This window comes from Ruditapes philippinarum, unplaced genomic scaffold (genome assembly GCF_026571515.1).
Source record: "Ruditapes philippinarum isolate M1 unplaced genomic scaffold, ASM2657151v2 ctg619_1_1_1_1, whole genome shotgun sequence".
In the NCBI taxonomy this organism is placed as follows: domain Eukaryota; kingdom Metazoa; phylum Mollusca; class Bivalvia; order Venerida; family Veneridae; genus Ruditapes; species Ruditapes philippinarum.
In genome coordinates, this window is record NW_026855813.1 from 168,860 (window position 1) to 188,971 (window position 20,112).

At 32.6% G+C, this 20,112-nt stretch overlaps 2 protein-coding genes across 3 annotated transcripts in view; one reads left to right on the plus strand and one right to left on the minus strand.

Annotated features, from left to right (window-relative positions):
• Positions 1-20,112, minus strand: part of LOC132744474 (uncharacterized) — a 48,741-nt gene that overhangs the window by 12,481 nt on the left and 16,148 nt on the right. The gene's annotated exons all lie outside the window — the stretch shown is intronic.
• On the plus strand, positions 7,627-19,113 carry LOC132744465 (uncharacterized). Its single transcript, XM_060733183.1, has 6 exons — positions 7,627-7,741; positions 8,060-8,243; positions 12,160-12,308; positions 12,542-12,689; positions 13,792-13,963; positions 18,900-19,113. Exons 1-6 carry the CDS (start codon positions 7,729-7,731, stop codon positions 18,936-18,938), a joined length of 705 nt encoding a protein of 234 aa, XP_060589166.1. The 5' UTR covers positions 7,627-7,728; the 3' UTR covers positions 18,939-19,113.

Genomic DNA, 20,112 nt, shown 5'->3' on the forward strand with positions numbered 1-20,112 from the left:
GTAAGATGAAATCGGATCACCTTCTGACAAAGCTTTGATAAATAACAACAGAATGGCATTTAATTATCTCTCACAGCCATTAAAGTTTGCATTTAGAGAATAATTAAACATGCTGTTGACATGCTAGATTTGTTTATAAACCATTCAGTATTGTACAAACATATTAAATTGCTTGGGAATTTAATAATGTATTATTATAAAGGTGAAAATTTATTTATAATTCAGGAAATTACGCTTCATCATTTTGTTTGCATATTGTCTAGGCAATTTATTGTCTTGCTTTCATTAATATTGAAATATTATCATATTTCATGGGTGTTATGATAGTGTAAGGTGATGCTGAAATTCAACAAGGCAGACAAAGATTCACAAAATAATAGAATAACAAATGTTTTTTGCTAGCAGTAAAGCTCACATGACCACATAAAATTGTTTTTTGCTAGCAATTTAGCTCACTTAGACACAGGAACTGCCTTTTTGCCAAGCAGTTTAGTTCACCTCAGCACAAAGCAACTGCCTTACTAGCAGGCACAAATCAGCCGTTTTTTTTTGTAGCAATTAAGCTCACCTTAGCACATAGCAACGCGTGTTTGCTAGCAAATGCTCAACATGAGCACATATATAACTGTATTGCTAGCATTTTTAGCCCACCATAGCATCGTAGCATTTGCTAGCAATTACGCTTACCTAAGCACATATAAACTGTGTTCTGCTAGCACTTTACATATAGCTCACGCCGAGCACAATTATTCAGGTGATTTCATTAGGATTGTTTTAGGTATTTTAATGAAGAGTTTTCTTCTGTATATGTTGGACCAAACTTGATATAAATCGTGTTTCAATTTTAAGCAAAGTATAAGGTTGTGAGGTTTTTTGGTCTTCATGATCTAAGCATAGCAACGCTGAACTTTGAAACGGCAAAATGTTCCTGTTTTGATAGGCCATTAGAAAATTAAGACATGTAGATTTTTTTTAAGGAACAAACTCGTATGTTTGTCTTGTGTTCTTCTGCTGCTGGTCCGTCTCTGTCTTTGCTAATTAGGAGGTTTTGGTTATTGAAATAGATATGTTTACAATAATGATTATGAAAGAAATATATGCGAGGTCTTAGATATCACTGTGACCAGCGCTTGTTGTAGTCTCTTTTGTGAAATGTTTGTTTTGTTTTTGACAACTTTTTTTTGGTTTTTGACAACTTCACAGTTTTGAATGAGAGGACGTGAGGGAATTCATTCGTATTCGATCCTTTCGGAAAGCTCAGTGGTTTGCTTCTATATGAATGATTTTAATTCTTTCTTTGGTTGATACATTTGTGTATGTGCATTTTTCTGAAAGTGTCAAAATATAAAGCTGTACCTGATAATGTTTTCTGTTGTTACTGTAGCTGTTGTTGCTACTGCTGCTAGTTTTTTTCTGATGGGTCGACTTTGTGGTGTCGTTGATGTAACACTAGTACGCTCTGGGGTGTAGACGGGTTTGAGACTGTTTTAGTTGTTGTTGCTACCACTGCTAGTTTTTCTAGTTGGGAACTTTGTGATGTCGTGACAACACTGGTACGATATAGGGATGTAGACGGTTTTGAGAATGTTGTTGTTGCCGCTGCTAGTTTTTCTGGTGGATGACTTTGGGTTGTCGTTGAAACACTAGTACGATCAGGGGGTGTAGACGGGTTTGAGACTAGTTGTTGTTGTTGTTGTTATTATTGCCGCTGTTGGCGCGGTACTTTAGGATGTCATGAAATAAATAGTAGGATATGCTGTTGTTGTCGTTTGTGAGACTGTTGTTGTAGGTAGCCTCTGAGTTGCTCGACTACCAGTGTCAATGTCTAAAAAGCCACGCTTATATCGTCTGCAAAACAAAACAAAATGCATTATAAAATTTTATAGATATTAAAATCTTAATAAGTGGGGTAATCACGTGACATATATTACCGTAACATTTGGTCTTTGCTTATAGGCCGCACGCATTACTAAATGCAATTGCTGTTTTTTTTAATATTTCTCAATATTTGAATAATTAATCATATCCCGTCTTCCGTACCATTTTTTGCCCGGTTCCGGTGGTACAGCTCGAATTCGCTATTCCTTTCATTATCTGTTTACATCAATATTGACAATTAGGGGTGTCGATAAATCTTATATAACAGCATATGATTGTCGGATAAGTCTTTAATCACCTAAATAATGTAAACTCATTTCTAACTGTTAAACGTAATAGCGTAGTGGTTGAGTGTTGGCTTTGTCAGTGTAAACACGCTGGTTCGATTCCTGGAAAAGGCATTTTTTCTTTTCGTATTTTTTTTTATTTATTTATTTATTTAAACGATCTGAATTTTAGTTCCGCGTGAATTTAGTACATACAATACTATTTGAGAACGTTTAGTTTTACACACATTCGCTTTCGACAGGTTAATTAAGTAACAGGCACAGTCGTGATTAGAGTGATAAATGAGGATTTGAAGTTATTTAAATATACAATTGAGCCGAAATTTTTAAAAATGTAGCAAATTGAATTCATTTGAGTTTTAAATAGTATTAAATTGACAATACTTTTCAATCTGTTCAATGACTGTTAAAATCAAATTCATTTAATTTTGCTAAACCGTTGTAAGTTTAACTTTAAATTGTACAAAATTATAAATCACAGGTTTATAAGACGATATAAAAAAGTTTTTGAAAGGAAAAAACATAAAAACACAAAAAATATTGCACAATGGCAGATTTGAACTCCGATTTTTTTTTCTTAACTTTCTCTTCATAAACTGAACTGTCTAACCACTACACTACCTGGATTTATATGCCCATTTCCACTTTAATTCTTCTATTTTGCATTAAAAATGTAAAGTGTAATAACTGAATAACTTGCACAACCCATTATATCATAATGGTATGACCGATTAATGTAAACGTTATCGTGTTCGACTTATAGGTAGTTATTTCCTAATTTTCTATGCGATAATATTTTGATGAAAATATGCGGTAACAATATGTCAAAATTTTTCAATCGTATCGAGAAAAGCACAAAAGTTTAATTAGCAAACTATGAACTATTGGATTTGAAGTTCGTGGAGTTGGCAGCCTAACAGCCTGAAGTTGGCAGCCTAGCAGCCTGACAGCCTAACAGCCTAAAGAAAACTAAGAATAGTACAAACATGAAAACAGTCAGAAATACATTAGTAGCACTTCTTTAGATCATTCCACGCCTTTTTCAATATCGTGATCTTTATTTTTAAAGATGTTGAACTTTATCTTAACATAATATTTTTCATTCTGACGATTCGAAATTTGTGAAGTTAGCAGCCTAGCAGGATGGAACAAACATGAAAACCGTCGGAAATGAATTGGTAGCACAAACTTAGACCATTCCACGTCTTATTTCAGTAGCGCGATCTTTATTTTCTTAAATATTGAACTTTGTTTTTTTTTTATTTTGACGCTTCAAAATTTTTGAAGTTAGCAGCCTAGCAGCCCTTTATGTATATATTAAATACTTGACAAAATTTCTTTTAAAAAAACTCTAAGAGCTAGAGCTATTATATATTAGGATGAAACATCTTCTAATGGGTGTCTACCATTTATTGTTCAAATAAAGGCCCTGGGGATAAAATTGGACCCGCCCCGGGGATCATTGATTTTCCTTATATGTATATAGTAAAAACCTAAAAAATCTTCTTTTAAAAAACCCAAAGAGCTAGAGTTAACATATAAAGCATGAACTATCTATTAGTGTGTGATTACCAAGTTTGTTCAAATAAAAGCCTTTGGGGACAAAAAATTGGCCCTCGCCCAGAGGGTGGGTGTCATTGTTTTCCCAATATGACTATTGTAAAAACTTAAAAAATCTTATTACAGCTAAAGCTTAGATATTTATCATGAAACATCTTCAAATGGGTGTCTACCAAGTTTGCTCAAAAAAGGCACTGGGTTAAAAATGGCTCCGACCCGGGGACCTATATACAGGTGAGCGATTTCAGGGCCATCATGTCCCTCTTGTTTAAATGAGGATCGCGATATTGGAATAAGACGTGAAATAGTCTAAGTATGTGCTACCGATTCATTTCCCACGGTTTTCATGTTTGTACTATCCTTGGTTTTCTTAAGGCAGCTAGGATGCTAACTTCACAAATTTCGAAGTGTCAAAATAAAAAAAAAACAAAGTTCAATATTTAAAAAAATAAACAACGCGATACTGAAATAAGACGTGGAATGGTCTAAGTATGTGCTACCGATTCATTTCCCACGGTTTTCATGTTTGTACTATCCTTAGTTTTCTTAAGGCAGCTAGGATGCTAACTTCACAAATTTCGAAGTGTCAAAATAAAAAAAAAACAAAGTTCAATATTTAAAAAAAATAAACAACGCGATACTGAAATAAGACGTGGAATGGTCTAAGTATGTGCTACCGATTCATTTCCGACGGTTTTCATGTTTGTATCATCCTTTGTTTTCTTTAGGCTGCTAGACTGCTAACTTTACAAATTTCGAAGTATCAAAATAATAAAAAAAAAACAAAGTTCAATATCTAAAAAAATAAAGATCGCGATACTGAAATAAGACGTGGAATGGTCTAAGTATGTGCTACCGATTCATTTCCGACGGTTTTCATGTTTGTACTATTCTTAGTTTTCTTTAGGCTGCTAGGCTGCCAGTCTGCTAGGCTGCTAACTTCACAAATTTCGAAGCGTCAAAAAAAATTTCAATATTAAACAAAATAAAGATCGCGATACTGAAATAAGATGTGGAATGGTCTAAGTATGTGCTACCGACTCATTTCCGACGTTTTTCATGTTTGTATTATCCTTAGTTTTCTTTAGGCTGCCAGGCTGCTAGGCTGCTAACTTCACAAATTTCGAAGTGTCAAATAAAAAAAAAAAGTTCAGTATTTAAAAATTAATGATTGCGATACTGAAATAAGACGTGGAATGGTCTAAGTATGTGCTACCGATTCATTTCCGACGGTTTTCATGTTTGTATTATCCTTAGTTTTCTTCAGGCTGCTAGGCTGCTTACTTAACAAATTTCGAAGTTTCAACAAAAAAAACAACAACAACAAACAAAGTTCAATATTTAAAAAAATAGAGATCGCGATACTGAAATAAGACGTGGAATGGTCTAAGTATTTAATACCGATTCATTTCCGACGGTTTTCATGTTTGTATTATCCTTTGTTTTCCTTAGGCTGGCTGGCTGCTAGACTGCTAACTTCACAAATTTCGAAGTATCAAAAAACAATGTTCTGTTTTAAAAAAATAAAGATCGCGATACTGAAATAAGACGTGAAATGGTCTAAGTATGTGCTACCGATTCATTTCTTACGGTTTTCATGTTTGTATTATACTTAGTTTACTTTAGGCTGTCATGTTGCTAGGCTGTTAGGCTGGTAACTTCACAAATTTCGAAGAGTCAAATTAAAAAAAATAAAGTTCAATATTTAAGAAAATAAAGATCGCGATACTGAAAGAAGACGTGGAATGGTCTCAGTATTTACTACCGATTCATTTCCGACGGTTTTCATGTTTGTATGATACTTAGTTTTCTTTAGGCTGCTAGCTGCTAACTTCACAAATTTCGAAGTGTCAATTAAAAAAAACTAAGTTCAATATTTAAAAAAATAAAGATTGCGATACTGAAATAAGACGTGGAATGGTCTAAGTATGTTCCACCGATTCATTTCCGACGTTTTTTTATTTGTATTATCCTTAGTTTTCTTAGGCTGCTAGGCTGCCAGACTGCTTACTTCACAAATTTCGAAGTGTGAACCCCCCCCCCCACAAAAAAAACAACAAAAAAAAACAAAACAACAACAACAAAAAAACAAACAAACAAAGTTCAATATTTAAAAAAATAGAGATCGCGATACTGAAATAAGATGGAATGGTCTAAGTATGTGCTACCGATTCCTTTCCAACGGTTTTCATGTTTGTTTTATACTAAGTTTTCTTTAGTCTGTTAGGCTGCCTGGCTGCTAACTTCATAATATTCGAAGTGTCAAATTAAAAAAAAGCAAAGTTCAATAATTAAAAAAATAATGATCGCGATACTGAAATAAGACGTGGAATGGTCTAAGTATGTACTGCCGATTCATTTCCGACGGTTTTCATGTTTGTATGATACTTAGTTTTCTTTTGGCTGCTAGGCTGTTAACGTCACAAATTTCGAAGTGTCAAATTAAAAAAAACTAAGTTCAATATTTAAAAAAATAAAGATTGCGATACAGAAATAAGACATGGAATGGTCTAAGTATGTTCCACCGATTCATTTCCGACGGTTTTTTTATTTGTACTATGCTGCTAACTTCACAAATTTTGAAGCTTCAGAATGAAACAATTATGTTAAGATGAAGTTCAACATCTTAAAAAAATTAAGATCACGATATTGAAAAAAGGCGTGGAATGACTTAAAGAATTGCTACTTATGCATTTCCGACTGTTTTCATGTTTGTACTATTCTTAGTTTTATTTAGGCTGTTTAACTTCACGAACATAATTAGTCATAAGTTTTAATAAAGACAATAAATACAATTATCTAGTCTGTCAAACAATTGGATTCAACTGCTATATTTATGACATCAGATTTCCTTTTTTAAAATCTTTCTGCAAATATTATCAAGTCACGATGTGCCCAAATTATAAACTATGCAAAAGCATATTTTCACAAAATGTATATATTTATAAATTTAAGATGATTGATTATGCATACGTTCCATTTAATCTTTTGGAATTATTATACACAACTGTATTAAATGATAAATGAATGCAAAATATAAAAAAAAAATGAGAATAAGGAGAAAAAAACCTTGTGTGTAATGGAACGCCATGGAAATAAGAGGAATCCTTTCCTCTTGTTTGTGTTTTCCCTGGTATTAGTGGGCACTACATGGCTCAAATATTTGTATTTTGTCGTATACTTTAGTCATGTCCCTTAATAATTTGATTATTGTTATATGTATTGTATCATTATGCGTCATTATGTCATTGCCATGTCATTTACACTTTTACCGAATAAAACTACTACGTTAGAACAGCCAGTAGTACAGACGCCATTTTGTTGAAGATTAAGAATGACAACTTTGTACAATAAAACTACAATGATAAGATTATAGAATTGTATAAGTAGGAACAAGTTTATATGACCACCTTTCAAACATTTTGTCAGCTGTTCTATATATATGTTCGTTATTTGTTGAACTTTACACTGAATGATATTAGAGGTCGTTGAACATGAAAAAATAACAAAGACATGGGAAGTTTGACTTAACTCAACTCACCTCATTTAAATCAAGGCAAGACGTCAATGACAATAAGTATTGCTTTTGACACACCAATATTCATAATATTGATATAATGTAATACAAAAATAAAAAAAACAAGTTTGAACCATTTATGAGTATATATCAAACTGTTTCAGTTATGAGAACTAACATAATTCTGTAAGTATCAAATGAGTAATTGTATCAGTCATCTAGTGCTGTAAAAGTCGGCATTTTTTGTTTTTGGGGCGCCGTATGTGACATTAATTAATTTATCAAAGCATATGTGAATAGAATATTTTCTAGCATAGATGTAATTTTACGTCATTATATGTTATTTACCATTATTAGAGTTGTTATATTTAGTCATAAACTGCTATTACAGTTGACATTTAGACTGTTTTAGCATATAAAATCAAGAGAGTTTTACTCGTATGGTTTTGAGGAGCAATTTATTCGAGAAACAGTAACGGGTAAAACATGAGAATTCTAGGTATAGTAATAAATACTTTTTATTAATTTTTTATTTCATTCTCTTTTTATACTTTTACATTTTATTTTTGATTGTAATGTGAGATTATCTTCACTCACAAGAAATTAATCCAACAAATAATATTTAATTACGATATCTTAACATTGATACTTTTAATAATTCATCTTTTAAACTAAATTTGTAATTTCGGATTTTGTGTTTAACCATTCTGCTCAACCATTCCCTTTGGGTCTTTGTTTAACCTCTCCTTTCCGGATTCATTAAGCTAATACACCATCTAAATAAATAGTTTTATTTTACATTTTTGAAATGTTTCAGTCCAAGTGTTGGTTCTAATTGTGGTTCATGTTAAATGTATATCCAGCCATCCTGGCGAATTTTCTAAGAGAAGTGACGACTGTAGATCGTATTTCTACTATGCTACGCATGATATGTCTTGCAGGGATAACGACATGTTTATGATACGAAACGATTTTATAAGTGACGTCCGGGCGACCTGCAGGTAATACATTTCTATGCAGTTAGAAAATGACTAGCTCTTTCATGTTTCGGGTTGTATATTCTAACACTCCACGGGATTTTGTCAATGTAGACAAAGAAGAAAAACCGGTCTAAAACTGCCAATATACACTGGTTAGGGACTACTTGTATATCATTGATTCTCCACTAAACGTGCAAATTAGAAAATATTCTGTCCCTCGAGTATATTTTGTTTTAATGCAGTTGAAAAATACTTTTTGGGCATTATATTGCTTCATTCCATGGTCATTTATGTAAAGCATTCAAATTAATGACTTAGTCTGCTGGATTAATACGAAAATATTATCACGCAGAGGTGCAGTATAACCCATTATGTAATGTCCCCAGGCTTGGGTCCAATACTACTGTTGGTTTTACATAATTTAACCTGAAACATGTGATAAAGAAAAACCACTTTAGTATTAAGTTTTAGTTTAAATGTCAAAGTGAGCGATTTTTATTGTTTTCTACAGTGAATTTGGAAAAAAGTTACCAGCTGAAATGCATGTCCCTCATATATTGAACAGATACGTTACCACACTTCAGGTAAACCTGAGTAAGAGTAATATGAACTTGTAACATATTAATAGTTTGCTATTGAACTCAAGTTTGATCATATTTCATTATTCAAAAATAATTTTGACTACAATATACATGCTAGAACCACAATGACTTTGCAACGATGAGGCAATTTGGATTATACTTTAAAGTGAAACAGATACGTTACCATGATATCCCACTGAGAAACATTTACTATTACCAGCACTTAAAAGTAGGATCGCATTTATGCATTATTCAAATATTATGCTCTACAAAACCTAATATTTCAATATATTTGGCAAACATATGTGCATATCTGATATATTTTAGTTTTTTGACCAACAGATACGTTACCAACAGATACGTTACCAATATTTATTGTTTGAACCTTAATTGACGATTTTGCTCAGTTTTGAAATGGTTTCATGTAAAATATTACAGCATAACGTATGTGTAGCCGATAAATGATGCTTTGATCTCAATTTTATTGGAAAACTGAAAATGTGGATCAGGAATTTAAAATTCAAGGATTAGTTGAGTTTTGTAGAAAATAAAATGTTGAAAAAACAGGCAAGAAACATATAAAGATTTACTGTTTTATTTCCTGGAATAAATATATGTTGATATCTTTTTAGTTTGCAGAATTTGTATTAAAAATAAAATGTAGAGGACTGTATAACTTTTGGTAACGTATCTGTTTATCATAGTAACGTATCTGTTTAGAAAGAGATTTGAGTACAGTTTAATATATATAACTAAATCTTCAACAAAACTTTGGTTAAAATAAGTAATATATGGTTAGACAATATATAACAGCGCTGTAACTTAATGGAAAAAAAGTATTTTTAAATGAATGCCCGTTAGTTTCTATATTTTAGTCAGGGTCGTATCAAGATTTTCTATCTATGGTAGAGATGGACTAATTGGATATAGCTCAAAATCTTGGAGGTGCACATATATATGGATTGATTATTACTAAGTTGGTTTTCTTTAAGCGGTACCATTGTTTCTGATATAATTTTGTTAAATGTAGATAAGCATATACATGTAGGCTTACTCATATCACCAAGTATATCGAGATTGTACCAGTATATAAAGAAAAAGTATATAGAAAAAAAAGATAATTGAACAGCAGATGGACCAAAAAGACAAACAAAATACAGAATGTCAATTCACACTATGAAACACTAGCATTTAAATCTAGCTGTTACATATTCTAATAGATGAGTGTCTTTATTCAAATGTTCTTATTAAGTTCAATCTGTTTCTTAAAGTCACACTGTTATTTGACTATTTGAAGCTACACATAAAACAATAAAACCTAAAAAAACAAAACTGTAAATGAAATTGTGTGTTCTGTTTAATATTAAAAGTACTGGTTCAGACATATTAGTTATTGGTCAGTTGTTCAAAAAACTTTATGAATATCTATCTACGTGTTCAGGGTTTTTTTCATAATTTTGTTCATAGAAGAACTGTGAAACAGATACGTTACTATGCTTTAATATTCGTTTCCACTTAGCGGAATAAATTTATACTGTTAAGTAAATCCGAGCTACATTGTGTCAATAGATAAGTATGGAACATCAGTATTTTTATTGACCTAAAATGCTTTTATAAGTAAATCATGTATTTGGAATAAACAAGATTGATTAATAAGTAACATTTTCACCAGCTATCAGTTCACAAGCTATTCATAGGCGTAGATTTTTTTTAAATGTATATTGATGCATACTATTTTGTAAATATACTGGTGCTATAATGCTGAAAGAATGATAATAAATTTCTAAATCGTGTATATTCATGCTGATTATTTCTATCTAGTCTCTTAAAGCAATTGGAAAAATGGTAACGTATCTGTTTTTGCACAAATCTCGAATTCTTGGTAACTTAATTTTAGGAAATATTACAAGTTTTTTGGTGAAATGTTAAAAGAACCAGTATGTGTTCAATGTTATACATGAGTTAAACCAACAAAAAAAGGTGTCTTGGTAACTATTCGCAAATGTCAATTATTCACTATTACTAAGAGCCTAATTTGAATGTTTAGTGGAGAATCAATGATATGCGGCTGTTATGTTTTCTCCCTTTTATATTTTATAGTTAACAAAACTTTTTAAAGCAACAATAAAGAAGCATTTTTATTGATATTTTCAGTTCTTACAATGTTTTCTATGGCCTTCGTGGTCAATTCCTACGCATCAAAACTCCAAAACTGGTGATAAATAGCCGATAAAACACCGTTTAGACCGATGTTATTTCTTAAACATTGGCTTCAAGAATTTTGCGTACAAACTTAAGACTTTCATCTATGTGTGGATATCCAGTTAGCACATATAACAACACAGGGTTTAAATACCAAAAAAGATAAAACGATACCATATAAACATCTCTTTAATACAACAGGCTGCACAGTAGTAATAAATATTATACATGTTCATGACTGAATTTATGATAAACCTTCTTGATGTCATGGAACATGACAGATTATGATTGTTAGTAATAAAATGTGCATGCTATATTGCATGCTTGTGAGTTATGAGAAACCGAAATTAGCCGCGATATCATAAATTTATATCGTTGCATTGTGTACATCGGTCTTACTGGCGATATTTGAGACCGGTGCGTATACAATGATATCGTTGTGCATTAACTACGGTAGACGGAAGAACATTTCAATTCCACGAGCTCTCCATTTTATCTTCAGAAATTCACAAGGACAACTAAATAAGTTCACAATTACAACATAGTGAGGTTACGGGTTGTCGGCGTTAACTTCACGATGTCACTTTCGTGAATACAACTTCACGAAATTATTTTTTGAACTTCACGAATACTTGATTTCAACTTTATGAATAAATAATTATATAACTCCGCGTATTCACGATATATTATTACTACGTCATGAATTTATATTTTGAAATGCATGAATTTAATTGAACTTTAATAATTGATTTCTTCTTGGTCATGTGGCTCCAGTACTTGCAACGCCATTTGCATCATTTGTTGCAAGAAATAATTGTTAGGATATTACGAAAATTAATAGGGTTACCAACGTCCTTTTCAAGTTATCTACATTTGGGTGCAGAACACTTTTTTCTTACAATTGCTTTTGTTATGACGTCATTAATGTCAAGGTTATATGACGAAATTGTGAATTTGAAATTAATACTCAAAATGTACTGTCAAAATTGTGAATTGTGAAGATGAAATCGCAAATTTTAAAACTTGAATTTTAAAGTGTAATTCATGAAATTGAAATCATGAATTCGCGAAGTTGAAATCATGAATTCATGAAGTAATTGCTAGTTGATTGTTATTTTCAATGACTGATTATTTTAGAAATGATATCATTACAGTAGCATGGCACACAAAGACACCTACCTAGACTGTATGAAGTCAATATCTACTCAATGTCCACAGCAATATGCCGAGGTGGCCAATTCTATAAGAAATAAGCTGAACATGTTTTGTGAAGGGAATGACGTATCACAGTGGCTACAATTAGGTACGACAGGGTCAATAATTTTTGCACAACAATATTTTACTCAAAACATAGAATGTAATATCTTACCAAAATTTTAAATTGTATACAACAATGCAATCATTGTTCACTCGTATATAGCTGAACATCTTTTGACATATACAAAGAGCATTGTATCATGTCATGTTTGCAGTGTTGTCCGCATGCGTATTAATCTATCTTTTGCTATTTGTAATAATAATCTCTCTACGATTTAGTGGTTCCGGACTGGGTTTCCATTAATCGTACTTGTTCAAAAGGACCCCTCGACGAGTTGTACACCAGTTGTATCAAGGAGTTCTATGCTCAAAATGAACTCGGCGACAGCATCACATCTTATGAAACGGCATCGGCAGTCCTTCCAAGGCAAGTGATTTTTATATCATATTCAAAATAGAGAGTCTAAAGAACTCCGAAACGACATAATTTAAAACACTGCAGACTCGGTTTGATTGAGCCTTTTCATGTGCGGTACTAGAAAGCGCCCCCCCCCCCCCCCAGTAATGGCTGAAGTAGGTTTTATTTTTAAATACACTTAATTATAATCAAAAACACCTTTAAATTAAAAAATAGAAGGAAAATGGCCATTTTTGAACTTATGTCTTATTTAAAAACTGCATCAAAAAAGCAATTGACGTCATTTTCAAACTGTCTGCTTATGGAAAGTGGCTAAATTATTGTAAATGCTGATTTCAAAATAGATTTTAAAAGTGAACCTGCTTTCAGTTTTTGCACTTAATGTCATTGATTAAATACTTACACGAAATCAGATGTAATCAGGTCTAGACAATTGGTACAATTAAAAATTAAACTCCTACCATTACTGACGTTGATTCAACATTGGTAATAGATCCGTATGATCGCCTATTGTTAAATATTGGTTGACCAATGTCACGACCTTGTTTCAACGCCCTGCGCCTGCTTAGTAAATAACTTAGAACGTAGAATCGTGTCATTCACTAAATGAGTCATAAAACTTGCAATCAGTTGTGTTTCATTTAAAACTTAAAATACGGACCCATTTTTAATCTGACCAGCTTTTTATCCTCCTTTCTGACCGCATGTAACAACTGGATCTTTCATCAAGAAAAGCCAAGTGCTTAAAGCCAAGTGCTTTTAAGATTAAATTCTGTAAATCAACATATGAGACGTGTCACGACAAAACCAACATAATGGGTTTGCGATCAGCATGGATCCAGACCAGCCTGTGCATCCGCGCAGTCTGATCAGGATCCATGCTGGTAGTGAACTTTAAAATATTTAAAATTGAAACGAAAAAAAAACAAACAAAAAACAAATTCATTCGGCCATTTTGTGTTCGGGGAAATGCACCATGTTGCCAGAGTTTTGCCCCGCTATGTAACGCTTTTTTAAGAATAACACCGAAATTAACATAATATGCATAAAATACAAGTATATACAAGTCACAAATTCACGCATAATATTATAATAGTTTGTCTCATTTAAGGATGATGAGCGATGTATTTAATTGTATGAAGACAAACCTGGAACTAACACCAGCACTGCTTAGCGGATGTGGTAGTTCTTGGCAACACATTCTGCTAGAATTTTGGTTAAAAACATTGTACTTTGCAAGCATTTTTCAGGAGCCTACCAATGGAGATAAGCAAGAGTTTCTGGTAAGTTTAAGAAAATTACATGTACTTGAAATTTAACAATTTTAAGATATAATTAAAGAATTAAATTGTGTAAATAAAAATTGTGTTTGCATTTTATATGTTGTTCTTTTATTTATTTATTAATGTTTGCTATTTATATTGTTTGTTCCTCAATTATACGATGTAGTACGGTTTGATAGAATATCAAGCATAATGTTATTATTCATGTACACTTTCATTGTATAACTACAGTTACTTTTTTATTCACAATTAGTTTTTTTTACAGAATTAATTCTAATTTGATTGTGTAGAAAACTATAAGCACACTCTAGAATCCGTTCCTCGAACCAGTAGTAAGCAATAAGTGTAAAGTTTCTTGCTGATGAAAACAACGGTTCGTCCCTGACAGGGTTTGAAAACTATGGAGGGCGATCGTTGCCAAAATTCCAGACATGTTATGTGTTCCTTTTGAAAACTACTTTTGAAAATGCGAACATGTATGTCTAGCATTTTTGATTGCATTCGTGCACAGCAAATGGTATGCCTCTTAATCCAATCTTTTAATTGAAGGCACCCGCTTATAAATAACAAGTTTACATGTAAATCTTAACAACAGACCTAACATGGAGAACAACAACATATTTACAAGTTCGTATCTACCATTGCATATAATACATAAGCATGTTTACACACTTGTAGATATTTATCTGTACCTGAAAAACACAACTGAAATGTAAAACTCGAATGCAGAAAATATAATTTAACAAACCGTGTTTCAAGTCGTAGAACTACAACAGTACGTTTACACAGTTACATGTTCAAAATGACAAAAGTAGATTCACAAAGTTAAACGATTTTAAGTCATGCATGACGCCCCGCCCCTCTCTGAGTATTTACGATCTTCTATTACAGAAATGTACGGACAGGTATAATACCCGTCGCCTCTCTCCTATTTTTCAATAAAGTGAAGTAAAACACGGTGTCCATTCTAACTTTTTTTATTTCTATAAAAAGTCCAATATTATGGGTATCAAATGAAAGATTATGAGTGCCTCGGCAATAAAAATGAATTAAATAGATGTATTGAATTTTTTGTTTGTTTTTTTTTTACTCTGAAAATAACACTCTCAAATTGGTAAGAAAAACACGGCGTTCCCTCCAAACTTTTTTTTATTTTGCAATCAATTTTGATAATTTTGGATTGAAATAAAAGTGTGCTTCATACGATTTATGATATATAATTATATTTATATTAACTGCAACAACCACCAAAAACTCAATTGAAGCTTGTATGGAGAAATAAGAAACAACCATGTTATGAGATTGATATTTGGGCTTTATTAAGCCATAAGTATAACATGAACAAGAATGAGGTAATTTCAAAATGAATTAATTTTTCGTTAAAAAGTTTATCATGTTACTTTCTGTAAAATAGAGAAAATAAGAATCCCTAAAGAACACTCAAAACAACAAAATTGAGAATGTTGCAGGCTCGTTTTAATTGAGCCTGCTCATGGACGGTAATGGAAAGAGCAAGTTATCGTCCACGCCCCCTAGCACCGGCTAAAGCAAAATGCAACATGAACTGGTACAATTTTGAATTTTGAAACATCCGCAGATGTGTTAACATGGCGATTATCATGGAACCTTCAATGTAACACGTAAGTGCCATACCATGAAAACGGCATATGATCTCCAAGTAAAAAAAAAAACACACACTCTGAAATTCAGTAAGAGAAACATGGCGCCCCCTACTTACTTTTTTTTATTTCATGGTCATTTTTAATAATTTTAGAATATGATAAACAAGATCATCAGATCGAAGAAAGGCGGCGTTGATAATTTTAGACTCGTGTTAAAGAATCCTTTATGAACTTTCTAGTAATGCCTTAAAATGAAAATTAATTAAGTAGAAGTATTAAAAATTTTGTTTCTAACTTATCATTGTTTTTTTTCTCTTAAATCCACTCTCATATTCGGAAAAAAATCACTTCGCTTCCTTAAGATACTTTATTCAAAAAAGAAATTGAATATTGAATGCAATTTTAGACATAAGCTTTGAACAAGTATATTAAAAATCTGGAAACAAAGTTATCCCTCGGAAGCATTAATCACAACAAAATTACATAAGGATTGCAGACTCGGTTTGATTGAGTCTGTACATGAGGGATAATGAACAAGTGCAACATCCCTCACGCCCCCTTGCACCGGCTTGAACGGTACTCAATTCTCAACACTTAATAGCGCTCCGAAGAACCAGAAAAATATATAAATCACTGAAGTGAAGTACGGGGCAACTTTTTACAGCTGCCACACGGCACTTGACACCTGCTGTTGTGAAGTATAAAAATCTGGAAACAAAGTTATCCCTCGGAAGCAAAAATCACAACAAAATTACATAAGAATTGCAGACTCGGTTTGATTGAGGGATAATGAACAAGTGCAAAAAGTTTTTATTCATACTGAAAATACGTTATTAAAGATTGTACATATGTGCTACGGATAAGTTTTTTCTTGATTTCGGAAAGGAAACCCCGGTTGTCGCTTTAAAATCCTATTTTTGCAAATACTTGCATAGTTTTTGTTGAAAATGAAATTTGTGCAAATACATTTTTCAATGACTAATAAGAATATTGGATGGTTTTTACATTATTAATAAAATTACTCCCTTGAAGTTGGTCATTGTTTCCCCTAAAAATGTCCAAATCGCCGATGTTTCTCAGGAATACATGATAAACAAGATCAACAAGGAAATGCGGCGCTCAATGAACGCAATCCCACATGACCCAGCAACAAGAACAAGTGGCAAGAAGCCCAGGCGGACCCCAAACAAAACACAGGACAGGGCACTAGGCAGAGCACGGCTAATCACTAAAATGATAAATAATTTGTAACTGGTAAGAACACGATGTTAAATAATAAGGTAATGCATAGGTTATTTTCATCATAAATGGTAAAATCAGCAATTTTCAAGTGATGTTGCTAGTAACAAAACTTTTGTAACAAATGTAACATATACGAGGGTTGATCAATATATTCATGGACGCTATTAATAACTTAATAATTAATCAAGATATTATAAAGAATTTTCGCTATTTAGGAGAAGAATTTAATACTATTACAAATATATTGTGATTTTTAAAAAAAAATCTCATTTTGTTGATTATATGTATCGCCATAGCAACCCTATGCCGTACGAACGCCGCAGCTTAAAAAAGTTATATTTACCATTTTAAAATACTTAAAAATTGGCCTTATTTTGGCGCGCTTCTTTAAAATATGAAAATGACGGCAACGTTCTTTCATATTGTTTATAGAACATTTAAAAAAAACAAGCGTCGCTACGATTTCTTTTGTTTGTTGGAGATGTTAATGGAGACAGGGGTGTGTCACCAGAGAGGAGCACAACGTTGTTTGAGCAGATGGCAGTAATTAAGTCTGTGTAAATCTTGGTATGACGCCACAGCAGACTAAGGATAACTTGGAAAGTGTATCTTGAACAAAAAAAGTGTCTCATTTATTTTGTTTTTAAGTGGCACAAACGCTTCCATGAGGGTAGAGAAGAACTTAAGGATAATAAGAGATGCGGCAGACCAATCGAAACTTGTTGCAATGAGAACGTTATGCGAGTGAAATTGAAGGCAGAGTTAAAGGGACACAAGTTTACCAGGTTCCATGATTTACAGTCCATGGCATTGTCTGCATGTGTTGCGTTTATTTGATACTTCATTTAATAAGAACATTTTCAGTCAGTGGGTACACAGGCATGGACGATGTGTAGAAGTTGGTGCTGCATTGTTTGAGAAGATGTAACGCCGACGTAACGTAAGTTGGGAATGAGCTGCGGCGATCAGCTTAACATGTATTTTTGAAAACTGTCATTTTGGATAAAATATATGGATTATTTATCTGAAACTTACACATCAAATTGATAAAAGATTGAATAAATGTCAAATATAATTATATTAACTTTCCTTCCCCAAAAAAACAATTTATGGAGTGTGTCCACGAATATATTGATCAACCCTCGTATATGTTATGAAAAATGCCATATGTTGTCCTTCAGTTTTATTTAGAATTATGGGAGAGGCGCCGTTTTATACCTATCCGCAATAGAAGTTCGTAAATACTCGGAGAGGGGCGGGGCGTTATGCTTGACTTAAAATCGTTTAACTTTGTAAATCTACTTTTGTCATTTTAAACATGTTACTGTGTTAACGTACTCTTGTAGTTCTACAACTGGTAACATGCTTTCTTAAACTTTATTTTCCGTATTCGAGTTTTACATTTCATTTGTATATTTCAGATCTATAAGTGTGCAAACATGCATATGTATTGCATGCAATGGAAGATACGAACTTGTAAATTTGTTGTCGTTTTAGATGTTAGGTCAGTTGTTACGATATATATGTAAACTTGTTATATAAAAACGGTAACCTTCAATTAAAAGATTGAATTAAGAGGCATATTATGTGCTATGCACGGGTACAATAAAAATGGTAGGCATACAAGTTCGCATTTTCAAAAGTCATTTTAAAAAGGAACACTTTACATGTCTGGAATTTTGGCAACGAACGCCCTCCATAGAAAACATGCGGTTTACTAGTCTGATAAGCTGACAACTCGCCCGTGCTGCCACATAGTCACTAACAATTTTTCCAACTTTTTAAACAAAGTTACCTATTTATGATTTTTTGTAAAAAAAAAGAAAAGAAAATATGAATCCCCAAAGAAAGCTCAAAACGGCAGAATTGAAAATGTTGCAGGCTCGGTTTGATTAATCCTGTTCATGGACGATACTGCCAAGTGCAAACTACCGTCCATGCACCCTAGCACTGGCTTAAGCAGAATTCAACATTTTAACATGAAATGGTAAAATTTTGAATTTAGAAACATCCTGTAAGTCGAATTTACAATTTATGAAATTTAGTGGGTTTTTTTTCTTCTTTTTTTCCAGAATTTGGCACTTTCATCAGCAGCACAGAGCCTTAAATAGAACTACAGTACAATGACATGATGCCTATTGCAATCTGGACGGAATTAGCTTAAATAAAGTTTATATTCTACAATATTGTCTTTTAAAATAGTCACTGAACTAACAAATGTTAAGGGTAGAATATTACTTAAAGATTTCTAAAAACAATAAAAAATGATTGTTTAATTTATGTGTTCAACTGAAATTTCCTGTAGAATAAGGTAAAACTCTGCGTGTTTTATGAAGCGTTTTGAAAATATTGCGAATATTATAGTTTTGTTTTTCGCAGAGAAAACATCCCAGCACTTCTGTTGTGGAACACTTGACGTAACTATTGTCAGGATCCACTGATATCATATGCTCCCACTATTTTCCTCGACCTTCTTTCTTATATCCGGTAATCGGAGAGGTCCAGTGTTTAGGGTTTTGCGAATGAAATTGAAGTAAATGAGTGAATTCACTCTCCGAAGTTGAGGAACCTAGCAGGATAGTATTAACATGAAATTTCGAAGTGTCAAAAAAACAACAACAATGTTCGATATTTTAAAAAATAAAGATCGCGATACTGAAATAAGACGTGGAATGGTCTAAGTATGTGCTACCGATTCATTTCCGACGGTATTCGTGTTTGTATTATCCTTAGTTTTCTTTAGGCTGCTAGGCTGCCAGGCTGTTAGGCTGCTAACTTCACAAATTTCGAAGCGTCAAAAAATAAAAAAATAAAACAATGTTCAATATCTTTAAAAAAAGAAAGATCGCGATACTGAAATAAGACGGGGAATGGTCTAAGTATGTGCTATCGATTCATTTTCGACTGTTTTCATATTTGTATTATCCTTAGTTTTCTTTAGGCTGCTAGGCTGCCAGGCTGCTAACTTCACAAATTTCGAAGCGTCAAAAAATAAATAAAAAAACACAATGTTCAATATTTAAAAAAATAAAGATCGCGATACTGAAATCAGACATGGAATGGTCTAAGTATGTGCTACCGATTCATTTTCGACGGTTTTCATGTTTGTATTATCCTTAGTTTTCTTTAGGCTGCTAGGCTGCCAGGCTGCTAATTTCACAAATTTCGAAGTGTCAAAAAAAGCAAAAAAACAAAGTTCAATATTTTAAAAAATAAAGATTGCGATACTGAACTTAGACGTGGAATGGTCTAAGTATGTGCTACCGATTCATTTCCGACGTTTTC